The sequence below is a fragment of the Benincasa hispida genome, chromosome 1 (genome assembly GCF_009727055.1).
Source record: "Benincasa hispida cultivar B227 chromosome 1, ASM972705v1, whole genome shotgun sequence".
Taxonomy (NCBI): domain Eukaryota; kingdom Viridiplantae; phylum Streptophyta; class Magnoliopsida; order Cucurbitales; family Cucurbitaceae; genus Benincasa; species Benincasa hispida.
In genome coordinates, this window is record NC_052349.1 from 46976155 (window position 1) to 46993394 (window position 17240).

General features: G+C 33.0%; 1 protein-coding gene across 1 annotated transcript; it reads left to right on the plus strand.

The window, feature by feature from the left end:
• The first annotated feature begins 14058 nt into the window (after positions 1-14058).
• Positions 14059-17181, plus strand: LOC120080934. The gene is made up of 9 exons (XM_039035624.1): positions 14059-14302; positions 14814-14839; positions 15062-15146; positions 15289-15498; positions 15906-16028; positions 16105-16162; positions 16257-16330; positions 16724-16812; positions 16892-17181. Exons 1-9 carry the CDS (start codon positions 14195-14197, stop codon positions 16959-16961), a joined length of 843 nt encoding a protein of 280 aa, XP_038891552.1. The 5' UTR covers positions 14059-14194; the 3' UTR covers positions 16962-17181.
• The last annotated feature ends 59 nt before the right edge of the window (positions 17182-17240 follow it).

Here is a 17240-nt window from a genome sequence, read left to right on the forward strand (position 1 = left end):
TTGTGTCCATCGGATATAACCAATCATCAGTACGATGACCCTTCACAAATGTTCGTAAGTACAGTTGGGCCAATTTACCATTTTGCCCCTGTAGTTACATCTCACTCTTTAAGTACCACTGATTCATCTAATGAATAATACAACATAGTCCAACTATGTGTGAGCACCTCTCGGGTCAAGAGAAGGTGTGTGGCGCCACATCGTTCAAGCCCTGGAATCAGCCCTTAAGGGAGCCATCTATTTACTTGCCCCTACTTCGGGGAAGGAGTGAATTTCATCTTGTGTAGCTGAGTTCCCAGCTCCCATCAAACGAATCCCCAAAATGGTAGGTTTGAGTCGGCGACCTGGCCACTCGCACCCATACAAATCAAAGGACCACCCTCAATGGCAGGAGTTCCCAACTCACTCAGGATTTAGGTCATGTTACCTATGGTCATCTTTGTGAAGTGAAGTCTCTATCATGAATAGTGTTATATATTGAGACATAAACACTTTGTGGTTAGGTCTTATACAAACTCTTTATATAGGACGCCCCCGCTCGCATGTCCCCTACACAAATGATCAGGATCAAACCATCTGTGACAAATCATAACACTTGTGACCATTCCACAAAGTGGGCCGCATCCATAGCATTACCAGAATAAGGTTTCCCTCCTATATCCATATACTACAGACCATTTTGGTTATCACTTAAGACATGATCCACTTGTATGTCACCACATACATGCTTAAGTTACATACTGATAACCAGGGATTTATGTTTATTGGTTTGTGGTAAAGCAAGTAAAACAAACAACTGAGCAAAAACAAGATGTGAAGTAAAATATCATATATTATACAACACAAGCGTTCGTACAAACTATTTACAAACTACAGGACATGAGACTTTAAGGCATCAATCCCAAAACCATATGCATCTTTTGTTGGCAGTTTGATGTATGCGATGCTCTGTACTAGGTCAGACATCTACTACGCTGTGGGAATAGTCAGTAGGTATCAACCTAACCTAGGCCAGGGTCACTGGACCGCAGTTAAGAACATCCGCAAGTATATTCGGAGAACGAGGGACTACATGCTCATGTATGGAACTAGGGATTTGATCCTTACTGGATACATGTATTCTAACTTTCAGACTGATAAGGATTCTCGAAAGTCCACCCTAGGGTCAGTGTTTATTCTTAACAGAAGAGCTGTAGTGTGGCGAAGCACTAAGTAAGGGTGCATCGCCAACTCTACGATGGAGGCTGAGAACGTAGTGGCTTGTAAAGCTGCTAAGGAGGTCGTTTGGCTTCGGAAGTTCCTGATAAAGCTGGAAGTTGTTCCAGACATGTCTAGGCCCATCACCCTCTATTGTGACAATAGTGGTGCTTGGCAAACTCCAAGGAGCCTAGGAGTCACAGGCGTGGCAAACACATAAAGCGAAAGTATCATCTGATCCGCGAAATAGTGCATCAAGGGGATATGATCATCACAAAGATCACTTCAGAGCACAACATTGCTGACCCGTTTACGAAGGTTCTCACTGCTACAGTGTTTGAGGGTCACCTTCAGAGTATGGGTCTACGGGACCGCCCGTGGCTGGACTAGGCAAGTAGGAGATATTTTTATATTGGGCCTTAATGTTTTAGTTTATTGTTTTATACTAGTTGTATGTACACCTCACTCGCTTTAGAACAAGTGGGAGATTGTTGGGAATGATGCCCTAAACTCTCGTATCCTGTAGTTTGTGAACACAGTTTTTAAACAAATGCTTGTGATGTATACTATATGGTATTTTCTTCACTTATTGTCTATGAACATTAGATGTTTTATTTGCTTTACCAAAAACCAATAAACTAAAATCCCTAATTGTCGTTTGTAACTTAAGCATATATGTGGAGAACTACAAGTGGATCATGTCTTAAGTGATAACCAACATGGTCTGTAGTATATGGATATAGGAGGGAAACCTTATCCTAGTAACGCTATGGATGCGGCCCACTTTGTAGAATAGATATAAGTGTTTTGACTGACCACCAAGTGTTAACGTCTAATCCTGATCATTCATGTGGGGACATGCGAGCAAGGGCATCCTATACAAAGAGTTTGTATAAGACCGGACCACCAAGTGTTAACGTCTCATTATATAACGTTGTTCATGTCAGAGACTTCACTTCACTAGGATGACCATAGGTAACATGACCTCAATCCTCAGTGAGTTGGGAATTCATGCCTTTGGGGATTCATCTGATTTGGGAGTTGGTAACTCAGCTACACAAGATGGAATTCATTCCTTCCCCGAAGCTGGGGTAAGTAGATAAATTGTCCCTTAAAGGCTGATCCCAGGGCTTGAACAATGTGGCGCCACATACCTTCTTATGGTTCAAGAGGTGTCCACACATAGTAGAACTATGTTGTATTGTTCATTAGAGGGATCAGTGGTACTTAAGGAGTTAAATGTAACTACAGAGGCAAAACGGTAAATTGGCCCAATTGTACTTACGAGCATCTGTGAAGTGTTATCATACTGTTGATTGGTTATATTCAATAGACACAAAAATATATTTGTGGTAAGAAGAGTTCAGTTTTCGGTCTTTAGTGGAATGCTTGACAGTTAACGGATGGTGGATCTCGTGGCTAAAGAGTTTAGACAGCTATTCGCATATTGTTGGAGCTTCGAGCCATAGGTCAAGTTAAGAATAAGTTTTTGGGTCAGTTTGAAATGTTCAAATTGATAAGAGAGAGTTCGATTATATATGATATGATTGAACTGGTTAGTTATATTTGATATGATTGACTTTATTTATGAGATACATTAATTGGAGGAAAATGGATATAAATAAGATTTATATCTAGTGGAGGAGAAAACACTATGGTTTATATGTGATATTAAACTATAGGTTAATGAATATAATTTGATTATATATTTTTTTAATTAGACAATTATGGGATAATTATGCCGGTGTTTTCTCCATAACCGTGTGATAATGGGAGGTTAGATTAAGTTTTCGTAAAAAAAGAATAAAATGAAAATCATTTTCATTTTGCAAAGAGATCACATAATTCGCTCACGAGTTATATACAGCCTATTTCATAGCAAATCGAGAGACTACATGATAGCTCAACATTGCTACACGATCGTATACACGCGTAGCTCTTTCTAAATGATTGTATATGATTTTCTAAATGATCGTCTAGTGCCCGAGCATTTACTAAACGACCATCTATACGATCGCAACCTATTTCCTAAACGATTGTGTACCTTCTTCTAAACGATTAAGTATTGTCTATATGATAAACCTTGCCTTCTCCCACTTGCTTGGTCGTCATATACGATCTTTGTTTCCTCCTTCCCTCTACCAGATCCAACAGAGCCCACACCTCTTAGATTCTCACACTGAGAATACCGAGGGTTCTAAGTGGTAGTGTCATCCTCATTGTTGCTATGTTCGTGTGGAGGTCGTTGTGGGTAGACGACCGGTGATTTAGTGAACGATTGCTTGGAAATTCCAATAAGAGCGAGAGGAGCAGTTCCTTGGAGAGAACGAGTTTTTGCTGAAGAGGAGTTCTTCAACTGGTACGTATTTCTTGTTCTCTTATTGTTCATTGTTCAAAGCATGCCGGTAATTTGTAGTATAATGCATATATGTTGTGTTAGATTGTAAATGTGGTAATTTTGTCAGAATAAGTTTGGAACGATCCGCTTCCACTCATACTACTCTTGTATAAGAGTTCCTTCATCGGTGAGTCAGGACAAAAGCCACCATAGGGTGATCAAGTACCCTTCACTGAAATGAGACTATCTCAACCAATAGACAGAACAACTCCTTGTTACTGTAACTATGAGTCGCCATTGTTTGGTCTAGAAATTGTTAAAATCGCTTAACATTTCTTGTAAGTGTAAACCCTTATTTTAGATTATAGAGTTCTGACCCAATGAGTCAACCATAGGAAAAAATTGATTAGGGAAAAAACTAAAGTAATCTTATCCATTTCTGGAGTTTGGGGTAAAGAATCATGCAAATGCCATCCGTAGGAGGGTACAAGCAAAGATGCCTCAAGGTCAAGCATGAAACTTTACTACAAACTAATGAGAGAAGCCGTGGGATATGTTGACACATGCCCCGCTCCCACTCACTATAAACATTATCTCCACTCACCTTTCTATTGACCTATACAAACACCATCCGTAGGGGGACACAAGCAAAGGTGTCTCGAGGCCGAGTACAGATCTCATGGTGTGAACTTTTAGGGAGAAACATGAAAAGGTAAAATGAAGTATCATATATCCCATTTTCCTCCCACTGAGTGTTATACCTAGGGTTATTTAACTTAGGAAATCTGACTACTGATTTTTAACTAAGTGCAGCAATTTGTCCCACTTCCCTCCCCGGGTCTAAAAGTTTTTCAGCCAAGACTGGTCAGGGCTCTCCCAAGCTCCAGCTTTGCTTACGTTCTTCACCGACACTTGCCGAGGTGGATCGGTTCGGGAGCAAGTAAAATGAACTACATGTTTTGTTTAATTTGCCCAAAAGTAACACTTACTTTGGTTGGTTAAACAACTTTGATTAATGTTTATTAAACACTTTAATAAACTTCAATTATCTATTGCATACTTGTAACAAATTTATCTAACTCACCTTTTCAGGTATGTTCCTAGGTAGGGGTGTTACATTTTCGTCAACTTAAATACCCCAACCTAGACAGAACTAACCTTAAACAAAATGTCCCTTATAGATACATTTGTTACAAATTTAATCTTTTAATTAAGAATCAATTTAATCCTATTAAACTGATTAAAAGATTAAACTTAATTTCTAATCTTATTAGAAAAGTAATCTTAGGTCTATGTGAATCATATTTTAAAACTATTTTAAAAAAAGATTTTAACCTAAGGTTTACATGCAATTCTGAATTATTGATTTTAATTTCTAATTTCATTTAATTATAACTTTTATAAAATAAATGAAATAAATTAAAATCATACAATTGCATTCATTGACATACTTAGGAAACTATAACAATTATAAATTACCTAAAGTAGTGTCATGCTTTATGCAATTTTAATTTCATTATTAACCATATATAACACTTATATAACAAGGTAATGAAATAATTAATAACATCCATCCATACATACATTCAACTATATATTGTAACACTTATAATGTAAATGATGCATGACTATGTTATTAATGCATGCAAACATATACTATAATACTTATATTTTATGATGCATGAGCATGCTATAAAAAATAAATCATGCAACTATATATATTATAACATTTATACTATAAATAATGATACATGAATAATGTATAATCTATGGTGGGATTTTCACTATATGACATATATTATGACATATATAAAATTAAAAAAAAAATCATACATCAAATGCATAATGTAAAACAATTATTGGATCGGGATTGGACTTCTAAACAATTAATTAAATTAATATAACACTTATAGTAATTTTATTAATAAAAAAATAACTATATATTACATAAATATTGATCGATCGGTTCAAAACAAGCGAACGAGGCCTTGAACTGCACGAACCGAACCACCCAGCGCCCGAACCGGACAGGAACCAGTCGAGCCACNTTCGAGGTGTAAGGTTTGGAGACGCCACCAATCATTATGAGTGTGATTGATCACCTATTTTAAAATAGAAAAATGTGGTCTACTTAACCAAAGTTTGGTTTGGGGTCATTGATCATAGGAAAGGTATTAACACCCTACAACACCTGTCTCTTATACACATCTAGATGTGTATAAGAGACAGGCTAAGACCTAGCGTTGCAACGCTACAGATAGAATGCTCCGTTTGCCTAATCGTAGCATTGCAATGCTAGGGCACAACGTTACAACGTTACTGTACATAATGCACTGTACAGTTGCGATCTTCTTCAAAACTTCTTTGATTTTGGCCTTGTCTCCAGATTTTGATCATAACAGCCATGAACGATACAAAATAGACCAAATATAGACTCTTACAACAAAAATTATGCCCAAAACACGGGTCCTTACAAATCAAATTTGCAAAATAAGAGGCTGTAAAGACAAGAGATATTATCCAATAATGTAAACAATCAATCCATACATTCATAAACAAATAGAATGATCAAATCCCACCAAGAAACTGTAAAAAAACTTTTTGAAAATTTGAAAAAAAAAAGGGCAAAAAACCCCATTCTGGTAATAATTGAAGGAATCGTTTACAGTTCGGTGCGAAAGTGGGGTCGATCTCAAATCCTAATTTTTACAGAATCATATAAAAACATTATGCATTTAAATTAAAATTTTACAGCATGCTATTTATGAAAAAGAGAAAAAAGATGGGAGAAGAATTACTAACCTTTGAAGATTTGATCTTCACGTATATATTCCTCCTCCAAAATTGCAACGAACTCAAAACTCTAATTGGTCACCACCACGAAGGCTTCCCCTGTATTCTCTAGGATGAGAATCCAAGAAGTTGTGAGTTTTTGGTATTTTGGAAGTGAGAGAAAATTAAGAGGAAGAGAAGGAGAGAAAAACTTGAGAATTTTTCTCTTTTTTTTTTTTTTTTTGTAGAGATTGTTCTCTGTAAAATTCAAATGGGAAGAAAATGATGGTAATAACCTATCTGCACCACTTCCCACAAAAACATATAACTAAGCGAAAAAGGGGAGGGAGTTGCAAAAACATGTAATTTTCAAAAATAAAATAAAATTTATTTTAATAAAATAATACATATATATATAAAATAATTATTTTATCATATAATATATATTAAATTATATGTTATATCAAATATAACATATAACCTATAGTTTAATATTGTATCAAATACAATATAACTTATAGTTTTTATTCTCTCATTAATGCACGGTATTTAATATAAATCTCATTTATACTAGATTTAGTTATGTGAAACCAATTCATATAATTAATATTTGGATTATATTCAAATATTTATTTTTTTTCTAAAATAAACTTTATATTATAATGTATCATATACATTATAGTAGTTATATCATATATAATTAAATTAAATTAATTATATCAATATAATTAATTTCCTCAATTAATTTGAACAATTCAAATTAATCTAAAATTGATTCTTATTTAATCCCTGTTGAGCTACAGAGGGGACCTCATGGATCTGTAATTTGAAGCTCCAATGTTACTTGAGTAATTAATTAAACTCTTTTAATTATATTATTCAACATCCATCAACTGTCAGACACTCCACTAAAGACTGACAGCTGCACTCTTCGCACTACAAATATATTTCTGTGTCCATTGGATATAACTAGTCAATAGTGCAATGACCCTTCACAAATTGCTTGTAAGTACAACTAGGCCAAATTACCGTTTTGCCTCTGTAGTTACATCTAACTTCTTAAGTACCACTAATCCCTCTAATGAATAATAAGTCATAGACTAACTATGACTAAACCCCTCTTGGGCACTGAGAGGATGTGGCGCCACATTGTTCAAGCCCCGAAATCAGTTCTTAAGGAAGCAATTTATCTACTTTTCCTGACGTTGGGAAATGAGTGGATTTTGTCTTGTGTAGCTGTGTTCCCAACTCTTTAATAAGACGAATCCTCAAAATGGTAGGCTTGTTGAGTTGGCGATCTGCCACTCTCACACATACAAATCAAAGAACCACCTTTATAGGCATGAGTTCACAACTCACTCAGGATTCAGGTCATGTCACCTATAGTCATCCTGGTGAAATCTAAGTCTCTATTACGAACGGTGTTATATAATGAGAGTAGTCAATGGTCCTGTCTTATACAAACTCCTTTGTATAGAATACCCCCGCTCACATGTCTCCACATGAATCATCAAGATTAGATTATTTGTAGTACTTTACAACAATTGTAATATCTACAAAGTGGGCCATACTCGTAGTGTCGCCATGATAAGGTATCCAGCCTTATTCATCTACTACAGACCTTTTAGATTATCACTTAAACATGATCCACTTGTATGTCTCTACATACATGTTTAAGCTACAGAAGATAACCTTGGATGTTAGTTTATTGATTTGTGGTTTTAATGCTACTAAATGTCAAATAAAACATCTCATATTTTATTAAATAAATAAAACGTTTGTACAATACAATTACAAACTATATGACCATACGAGATTTAAGGCATCAAACCCAATAAAGGTACCCAGCCTTATCCCTATACTATAGACCTTTCTGGTTGTATCTTGAACATTGATCCCTGTATGTCTCTGCATACAGTTCAAGATTCATAAGGCAGCCTTTGATGTTAGTTTATTGGATTTAAGGTTATTAAGACAAAAATAGACAAATAACACAAACAATAACATTTATTGAATTAACATCTGTAACTCTTTATTGAATCAACATCTAAAAGAGGAAAACTCTTTTAGAAACACAAGAAGTCAAACACATGGTTTGACGTCACTTATTGTCTGCTCAATTCAAAGAAATCAACTCTATTAATAACAAAAAGAACAAGAAATCTACATGGCTCGCCTCCTTATTATCTCCAAATTTTGAATTCTCAAGATTTGCTCTTGTATTTGACTAATCTTTTCTAGCTCCATAATTTTGAATCTTCATAATTTTCTCCGGAATCTAATCAATGATATGTCAAATATATATATATATATTTCCACGATTTCACCTTTTACCTAATAAGAATAGGGACATGTGGTTATTGAACTATTTTCTTTAAAAAGAAAAGGCAAGGGAAACGTATATGTTTTTTTTTTTTTTTTTTGACAAATGGAAACATGTCAGTGATGTAAAATGATGAATGCAATAATCTTGAATTTTCCTAGTGCATGTATGATGGTATGATTAATATTTTTTGTTATGCAAAATGAGATGTTATATATAAGAAATTGATCTTCTCAAATTTTGTCTTAAATCAATCGTGGATAGACATGTAGATGTAATTCATGACTGAGAGATTTTGTTTGTGGATTTATAACTCTATATGAAATGAACATGGATCTAAATGCATGATCTTAAAAAAAAAAAAAAAAAAAAAAAAACTCCCATAATGAATGAACGAGAAAATTTGATGCCTACATGAGGATACTAATGGCAACATCTTATCTTAAAGTATTCTTAACATTAAATGTGCATGATAGGGAAAATGCTGCGAACAATTTGAGAAATTTTTATAAATTAAAAATTAATATGAAGATAAATCTCAATCTTAGTTAGAAAGACCAATGTTCTCAAATTAGTTAAAAAACAAAAGAATTAATTTGAGTGAAGATACTTCATATGTTTATACATGCACAATACTGCCCCTTAAAGGTTGACACTACAATACCGTCAAATTGTTACGTGTGTTCTAATCTAAATTAGAAGCCCAATATTAAAATGAAAGGAAGCAATCAAAATGCAAACACAATAAGAGATCTTTTTTTAAATATATAGGAAATTCTTCTTTTTCTAAAGATTCTTTGCTCGAGGAAAAAAAAGGTCCAAATTCAAAACTCTTTATGGAAATAAATTTTGAATTTTCTTTTTTTTTTTTTTTTTTTTAGCATTTTTAGACTTTTTCTTTTTAAGAAACATTTTACAAGACTCATTAAAAAAAAACTCTTTTTTTTGTTTGTTTTGTTTTCTTTCTTTTTAATTGATTATTGAATTTCTTTTTCTAAATATCCTCCAAATTTCTTTTTATTTTTTTTAAATCATACAAAATCCTTCTTTAGAATGATTTTTTTTTCTTTTGTTTTTTTCTTAGCGATAGAAAATGTTTTTTTTTCTAAAGATTTCTATCTTGAGAAAAAAAAAAAAAAAAATCGATTTTAAAAACCTTGATAAACAAAATATTTTTCTTCAGATTTTTGGCTTTTTTAGACATGTTTTAAGATTAGAAAAGATACTCTTTTGGAAAAAAGAAATTAATTTTGAAATATTTTTAAAACGTTCAAAGAAGAATTTTGGATTTTTTTAAGATTCTCCTTTTTTAAAAAAAAAAAAAAATTTTTTTAAGGGAAAGAAGTTTTTTTTTTTTTTTTTTTACCGTAAAAAAAATTCTTTTCTAAAGATCCTCTTTTAAGAAAAATATAATTAAGACCTCCTCTGATTTTTTTTCTATTTTTTTCCAAAAACCTAAAACAAAAATCATTCTTTTCTATAGACTTTATTTTTTAATAAAAAAAATTTACGTGATAACTTGTTTTTATTGTTTTTGCAATGCTTTTTTTGAGAAAATATTTTTGTTTTTTATTTTAAAAAGGTCATTGAATTTTCTTTTTCTAAAAAAGTTAAAATTCAAAATCCTTGTGAAAACTTTAGTTTTTTTTTTTTAAAGATTTTTTTAGACTTTTTCTGAGGGAAAAACCTTTTTTTTCAAAACAAAAATCCTTTTAGTTTTAGTTTTAGTTTTTGTCTTGTTTTATTTTTTGGAAACTATTGAAAACTTTTTTGAATTTTATTGGTCTTTCAAAAGTTTTTTTTTTTTTTTATTCCAAAGAGACCTCATTTTTCAGAGAAAAACTTTTAAGAATAGAAAATTCTTTTCGTAGAGGCGCTTATCGGGGACAAAAAGCTAGTTTTAAAACCTTTAATGGTTTTTTTTTTTTTCTTAAAAAAAATTCTCCCAAAAGATCTCCCCATTGTTTCTTAAGAAAACTATTTTCCTTTTTGAAAACCATGAAAGTTTTCTAATTTCTTAAAGACGTAAAGAAAATCCAAATTGAAAATTTTTTATGAAAATTTTCATTTTTTATTTTTTAAAATTATTTTTCTTAAAAAGACAATTGAAAAATATTTTTTTTTCCTAAAAGATCTTGAAGAAAAAAAATGCAATTAATAACCTCATAAATTTTGCTATTTTTTTTTAAAAAAAAAACTTTCTGAGTGACTTCTATCCTCTTTAATCATTGGTATAAACACACCACATTTTTAAAATGTAACTTTTGATAAGCGCTGGTTTGCTCCAAGATGCATGACAATATAAGTTTAAGTTTCTAACATTCCTAGTGGAAAACGGTCCCCAAGCCTTGCAACTGCTTTCACAGTATTGTTGACCTGGGTGGAGATTTTCATATGCCTGCATGGAAATCAGGTTCCATGAAGTTCACACTACTCAGCCCCTGAATCTAATCCTAAATGGTATAGTCCAGGTAAGAGACTCGTGAATGTGTGTGGAATGCATAACAATGCTAGAGTAAAATTAAATGTATTTTCACTACTTAGATAATTATAAAGACAAAGTATAAACATGGAACGATAACTAAGATAACATCATGAAAAATTTTACCAACAAAACAAGATCAAAAAATAAATCCATGCATGCATGACTGTGAGGTTTAAATTCTAATATATCCTAAAGGAAATATAGTCCCTTAAGCCTTCCAACTACTTTCAAGCAAGTTGACTTGGGTGGAGATTATCATGCGTCTGCACGGGAACCAAGTTCCATAAAGATACACTACTCAGCCTCTGAATCTAATCCTAAATAGTATAGCTCGGGTAGGAGGCTCGTGAAAGTGTGGATGATGCATGAAAATACATAGAATGAAAACAATAAATAAAATATTCACAAAATTATTTATAATTAAAAAATATAAATAATTAAATGACAAACAAAATAGATCAACAAAAATGTATGGATAATAAAAATAAAACATAACAGCTTTGACCCTCTATAATCCCCAGTGGAGTCGTTAAGTTGTCACAATGTCATCGTGACGCGACGCGGTTGACATTTGGGTCTCTTTCGAGGTGTAAGGTTTGGAGACGCCACCAATCATTATGAGTGTGATTGATCACCTATTTTAAAATAGAAAAATGTGGTCTACTTAACCAAAGTTAGGTTTAGAAGTTGTTGAGCGTAGGGAAGGTATTATCACCCTACAACACCCGTTTAAAAACATCTTATTTTTGTTATCCAATTTATAAAAAAAACGATCCTTATTAAATTTTTATTTTATTAAAAATGTTTATTCGAAAAAATGTTAATGAAGTTAAATAAAAACAATTAATAAATACTTCCTAGGTAGATGTTCCTTTACGGTCAACTTAAGTAGCTTAGCCTAGATAATTTTATATAAAAATTTATTGACAAACTTTGTATTATTTTATAATACAATTTACAAGATGAACATTTAACTAACATCTAAATATCAAAATAAATTTAGACAATGTCTCACTAAATCACACTCTAACTTTAAGAATAGAGTCGAGTTAACACTTTGTGAGTAGACAAATGTCTATTAATTTATTATCATATACCTTAAGAATTTGAGACATTTGACAATCTCAACTTGGTCATGGGGTTAACACGATAAATATAAAAAGAAAATGTCTCACATGTGGATCAAGTCACGTTTAGAAATAAAATATGAATAAATCCTTATAAGTGGGAGCCCTTCAAAGAAAGATTGAAACTCATTTTGTAAATCAAGATAAAAACTAAATTGAAATTTGTATTTAGAAAATTCAAACTTCAATGTAATTAAAATTCATTTGAAAATTTTGAATTAAAACCAAGTTAAAATCATTTACGAAAAATTCAAATTGAGAATAAACTTGTTTTTAGAAATTTTGAATCGAAATGATTGAAAATTCATTTAAATACAGTTAAATGTTATTTAGAGAATTCAAATTAAGACAAATTTGAAATATTTTAGAAATTAAACTAGAATAAAATTAAAATTCGATTAACAAACTTGAATTACAATAGATTTAAAATTCGTTTATGAAGACTGCGAACGAAATTTAAATGAAAATGTTTTTTTTTTAAAGAAATTTCAAGTTGAACAAATTCGAAAACAAAATAAGAGTTTGACACCATATTGATATTAGAATTCTTTTTTAGAGTTCCAAATTGGAAATTGAAATGAAATTTGAAAAACTTATATTAGAACTAAGAGGGTGTTTGACAGCCCAAAGAGAGTTGGGTTAAGTTAGTATTTTTTTTACCAACTCAATGTTTGACAACAACTTTAAATATTGATGGGGTTGAGTTGATTATTTCACCAACTCACCCCAACTCACCCTATTTTTTTTTTTTTTCCTTAAACTACCTTTTAAAAAATATTTTTAGTTTTTAACTTTATTTTTAAAGGGCAATCGAAAGAAAAGATATTTTTTCTATTTTGTTTTTATTTTTTTTAATTTCATTAAAAAGATGAAGAAAAAAAAAGCTTTAAAATTGACTCGGATCAAATATAATATCAACATTGATCTCTTTTCAGTTAATAGTGTTACAAAGAAAGATTAACTATTTTGCAGTCAGATTTTATATAAACTATTTGTATAGGATATATCACTCACATGTCTACACATAAACGACTTGAATCAAATCGTTTGTAACGTTTACAACATTTGTAGTACTTACAAAGTGAGCCACGTGCATGGTGTTATCAGAATAAGATACCAAAAAATATAAATTTAGCTAATTTTAAATATATATGTAAAATATATAGCTTTATTTTTACACTTCTAATGTTATACACCTCAGGGTTGGGTTGGCAACGGGACTGAGGTGGGGAGGGTCCCCCGTTCCCGACCCCTGGGGGAAATTCCCCCTCCCCCATCCCTGCCTTCGGCAGAGATTCCCGTCGGAGAAACGAGGTCCCCACGGGCTCCATTCCCCATGGGGAATCCCCTGCTAATTCTCTGCGGGAATCCTTTATTAGATCACTACGGGGATTTTCCATTTTTTTCTTTTAATTTTTTAAATTTGTACTTGACTTTTGGGCTTAAATTTAGAATTTATATATTCAATATTTGGCTCACAAAATTATAAGTCTATAGTAATAGATTTTATTTTATATATTATAAATATATATTTATAAAATATTAAAAATATAAATATATAAAATCAAGGTCAACATTAATCGGGGTTGGGGCGGGGACGCCCTGGACGGGACCCTGAAAAAAAATTTCACTTTGACCCATCTCCAATCAAACAAAAGATTCTCCACCCTGATTGGGGTGGGGCTCCGGGACCCAACCCTGGGAAATTTTACCAACCCTGAGTCAATATTGGAACGATCATGGAAAATTTTGTAATTTTTCTTATTTCTCTTGGAGCATGTCCTTCGCAAAAAACACCATACCCCTCACATAATTAAAAGAAATTACAATTCTTCCCCTGATATTTCCAGAATTAAGAAGTGGCCCTCACTGTCTTCGGAGTTTTTCAAGTTTCCACTTCAAATCGGTTGCGTTCAATTCCGCTCGACGCTCGTGGAGGTTCCATTTCATCGATGATGGGAAGGCGATCCGTATGGGTTGCACTTCTCGTCTTTTATCTTCTTCTTTCTTTGCGACCCCACACAGTTTCTTCCGTTCTTCCTCTTCAAGCATTGAATCAGGTGCTTATTTTTCGCTTATGAATTCAACTCCCTCTGTTAGATTCAAATTTTGCGAGATGGGTCTCCATTAATCCATCTTCAAGAAGCGTATTTTCATTGTTTGATTTCGTAAAAGAGCGATCGATTATTCTTTAAATACTCTAGAGTTTGATTTGGCTTCCTCACCACTTTGTCTATTTAACTAGATAATTTATTGTAGAGTGTTCCCAATGTTTTTTCATGAGGTCTCATGAAAATTTGTTGATGGGGTTCTGTAAATTCATCTGGGAATCGAACTATTTGAAGTTTTCTTAACCAATCGTTATATTTTCGATCTCTTTTTATGTTCTGTTCCACTGGAATTGTCTGTTAAAACTAAAAAAAAAGTGAGGCGAAATCAACTAATCACTTCTCTGCATAGTTCTGAGTTCATGTTTGTTTCATTTTCTTACTTTTTATGGTTGATTGCAATTTATTACTGGAGGAGCATCATTCTATGCATGACCTTCTTCTTTGTTGTCATTTTCCCTAGGGTTTCAAAGATTCTGCCAGTGAAAGGTAATTTTTTTGTTTCTTTACATAGGCAGCAACTGATTATCTCCACCCCCTCCCTCTTTCTAGTTTTTAGTACTGGTCTTAATGTGTTTAGACAGACCTAAAGTTCAGAACCTTACAGTCAACACAATAGCTTATTCCAAGTAGATGCTATCTCTTGTGTATTTTCCTTTCTGTTATGATGATAATAAATTTAAATTTTTGGGCTTTGGAGTTGATGTTCAGTACTCCGAAGCAGGATTGGAACAATGCTCATGAGGTTCATTGCTCGAGAGAAAGGAGTAGGGCGGCGTGGAAAATAATTGAGGAGGTATCCATTCAACACTCTGATGGAGTTTCTTTATAATTAATTAATTGTTGATTGCTTGACATGCTTGACATGCTTGACATGCTTGGTATGTATGATGTGATACTTTATTGAACTAAATTGGAATGTTTCTATCTCGATGCAGTATCTAATGCCCTTTGTGGAAAAAAAGAAATACAAGATTTCTTCTAAGTGTAGGCTTCACCCTGATAATGACATGTTCAGAGATCAAGAACAGCACAAGAGTCATCTAGATTTTAATGACTGGAAGTGTGGATATTGTAGAAAAAGATTCTACGAAGAAAAGTATCTCGACCAGCACTTTGACAATAGACACTATAATTTGCTAAATGTGGTAAGTTGCCGTTCATGATTCAATTTCCAACAGTAGTGACAATAGTTAGTTTGTTATATAAGATCATTATAGAACGTTCCTATTAAATTGTGGGCTTCCATTAGTTCAGTTATCTAGTCAATTATCTTGGAGAAGTGGATATAACACGAGACTCAAGCTACAATATGATTAGGCTTCTTGCGAACATAAACATATCTTAGTGGTTAAGTCATTTGCTCCTTCCCCTGAGGAAGGTTTAAATCCCCACCTCCACATTAGTTTAGGCTTCTTTTTAGATATCAGATGGCTTGCATGATCCTTTCTTCCTTGTACTTCAGGAGCATCTCTCTTAGACACTGGAAAAAGCATTGTTTGCCTCAGTTTTAGCTGATATAGCACTTTGATTATCTCGGTCATGTTTAATCCAGAGTCGAAGCAGGTGCTTGGCAGATCTTTGTGGTGCATTGCACTGTGACCATGTGATAGATACAGTATCCCAGAAAAGTAAATGCAATCCTGCTGCTGCTGCAAGAAATAAACATATGTGTGAGGTGACATCAGAAGATTTCCTGCAGATTTCTTCTTTATTTCCTCATAATTCACCACATGATTGTTAATTCATTGCAGGGCCTTGCTGACAGCTGTTTTCCTGTCGATGAGGGAGCTTCGGCTAGCCATCTTCACGGTAGCTTCAGGAATTTTCACTCCCCCCATTTGACAACTTTCACTACTTTTATCATTTATCTAATGAAACACTTATGGTGTTATTCAAATGGTAGAATTCTTCTTGCGCCAATTCTGTGATGCACACACATGTAGCGGAAAGCCAAAACCATTCTCCAGAGGTCGACAGGTAAGTCGTTTCATTGTAAATTTGCATACACATGTAAAGCTCCTTTTGATCTGTTTCTTATGGTACATGATGCAAGTATGTTGAGCAATATTCAAAATATGGGGTTGTTAACTCTGATTTTGACTGACCATTGATACATTTATATCATAATATCATCATGCCTTTATGTTGGCAATGAACGATATCACATAGAACGTATAGTAACTGTAATGCATTTTAAGTTCATCTAGTCGTTTTGTATTCTAACAGTCAGCAGGAAAACAGTTCAAACCATAATGCACGTTCTGGATGAACGTGTAATGCATATTTGTATTTCCTTTTTTCCCTCGTGTACTACTATAAACCTCTGATGAAATTTCATTTTGTCAAATGCATTCTTCACTGTGGTTGCAGGTTAGGAAGAATGTGTTCTACATTGTTATTTCGGTTTTGACTGTCCTTTTTGTGCTGTTTTTCTATGTCTTCATTTACTTGTATAAGAGGTATCTTTCCTTCAACTACCTTCATTCGTATGATCATAAAATCTTCAACTTCGATTTGACGGTCGCAATCATCTCCCAGGGGAATGAGAACTCGACCACAGGTGCTGAAGCGTCTCTCGCAAAGTGGAAGAAAGAAAAAACCTTCATAGATAGAACCTTTTGCCCTTTCAGTAATAACAATATGTTGATTTATTTTCAACTCATTTTTTAGAGGGAGTGAAAGGGCAAATCTTGTTCTTTTAATCAGTTTTCCTTCATCTGTACCTATAGAAGTCTTAATACAGATTCAACTCCTAGAGAGGAATGAGATTTTTTGTATCATAACATTTGTTCGAGAAATATAACCATTTCATGAAGGTTAACTTGTTACTGATGGTCCATCCATTATTTTGCATATCATCATTATTTCGTCTCTAAATAAATAATAT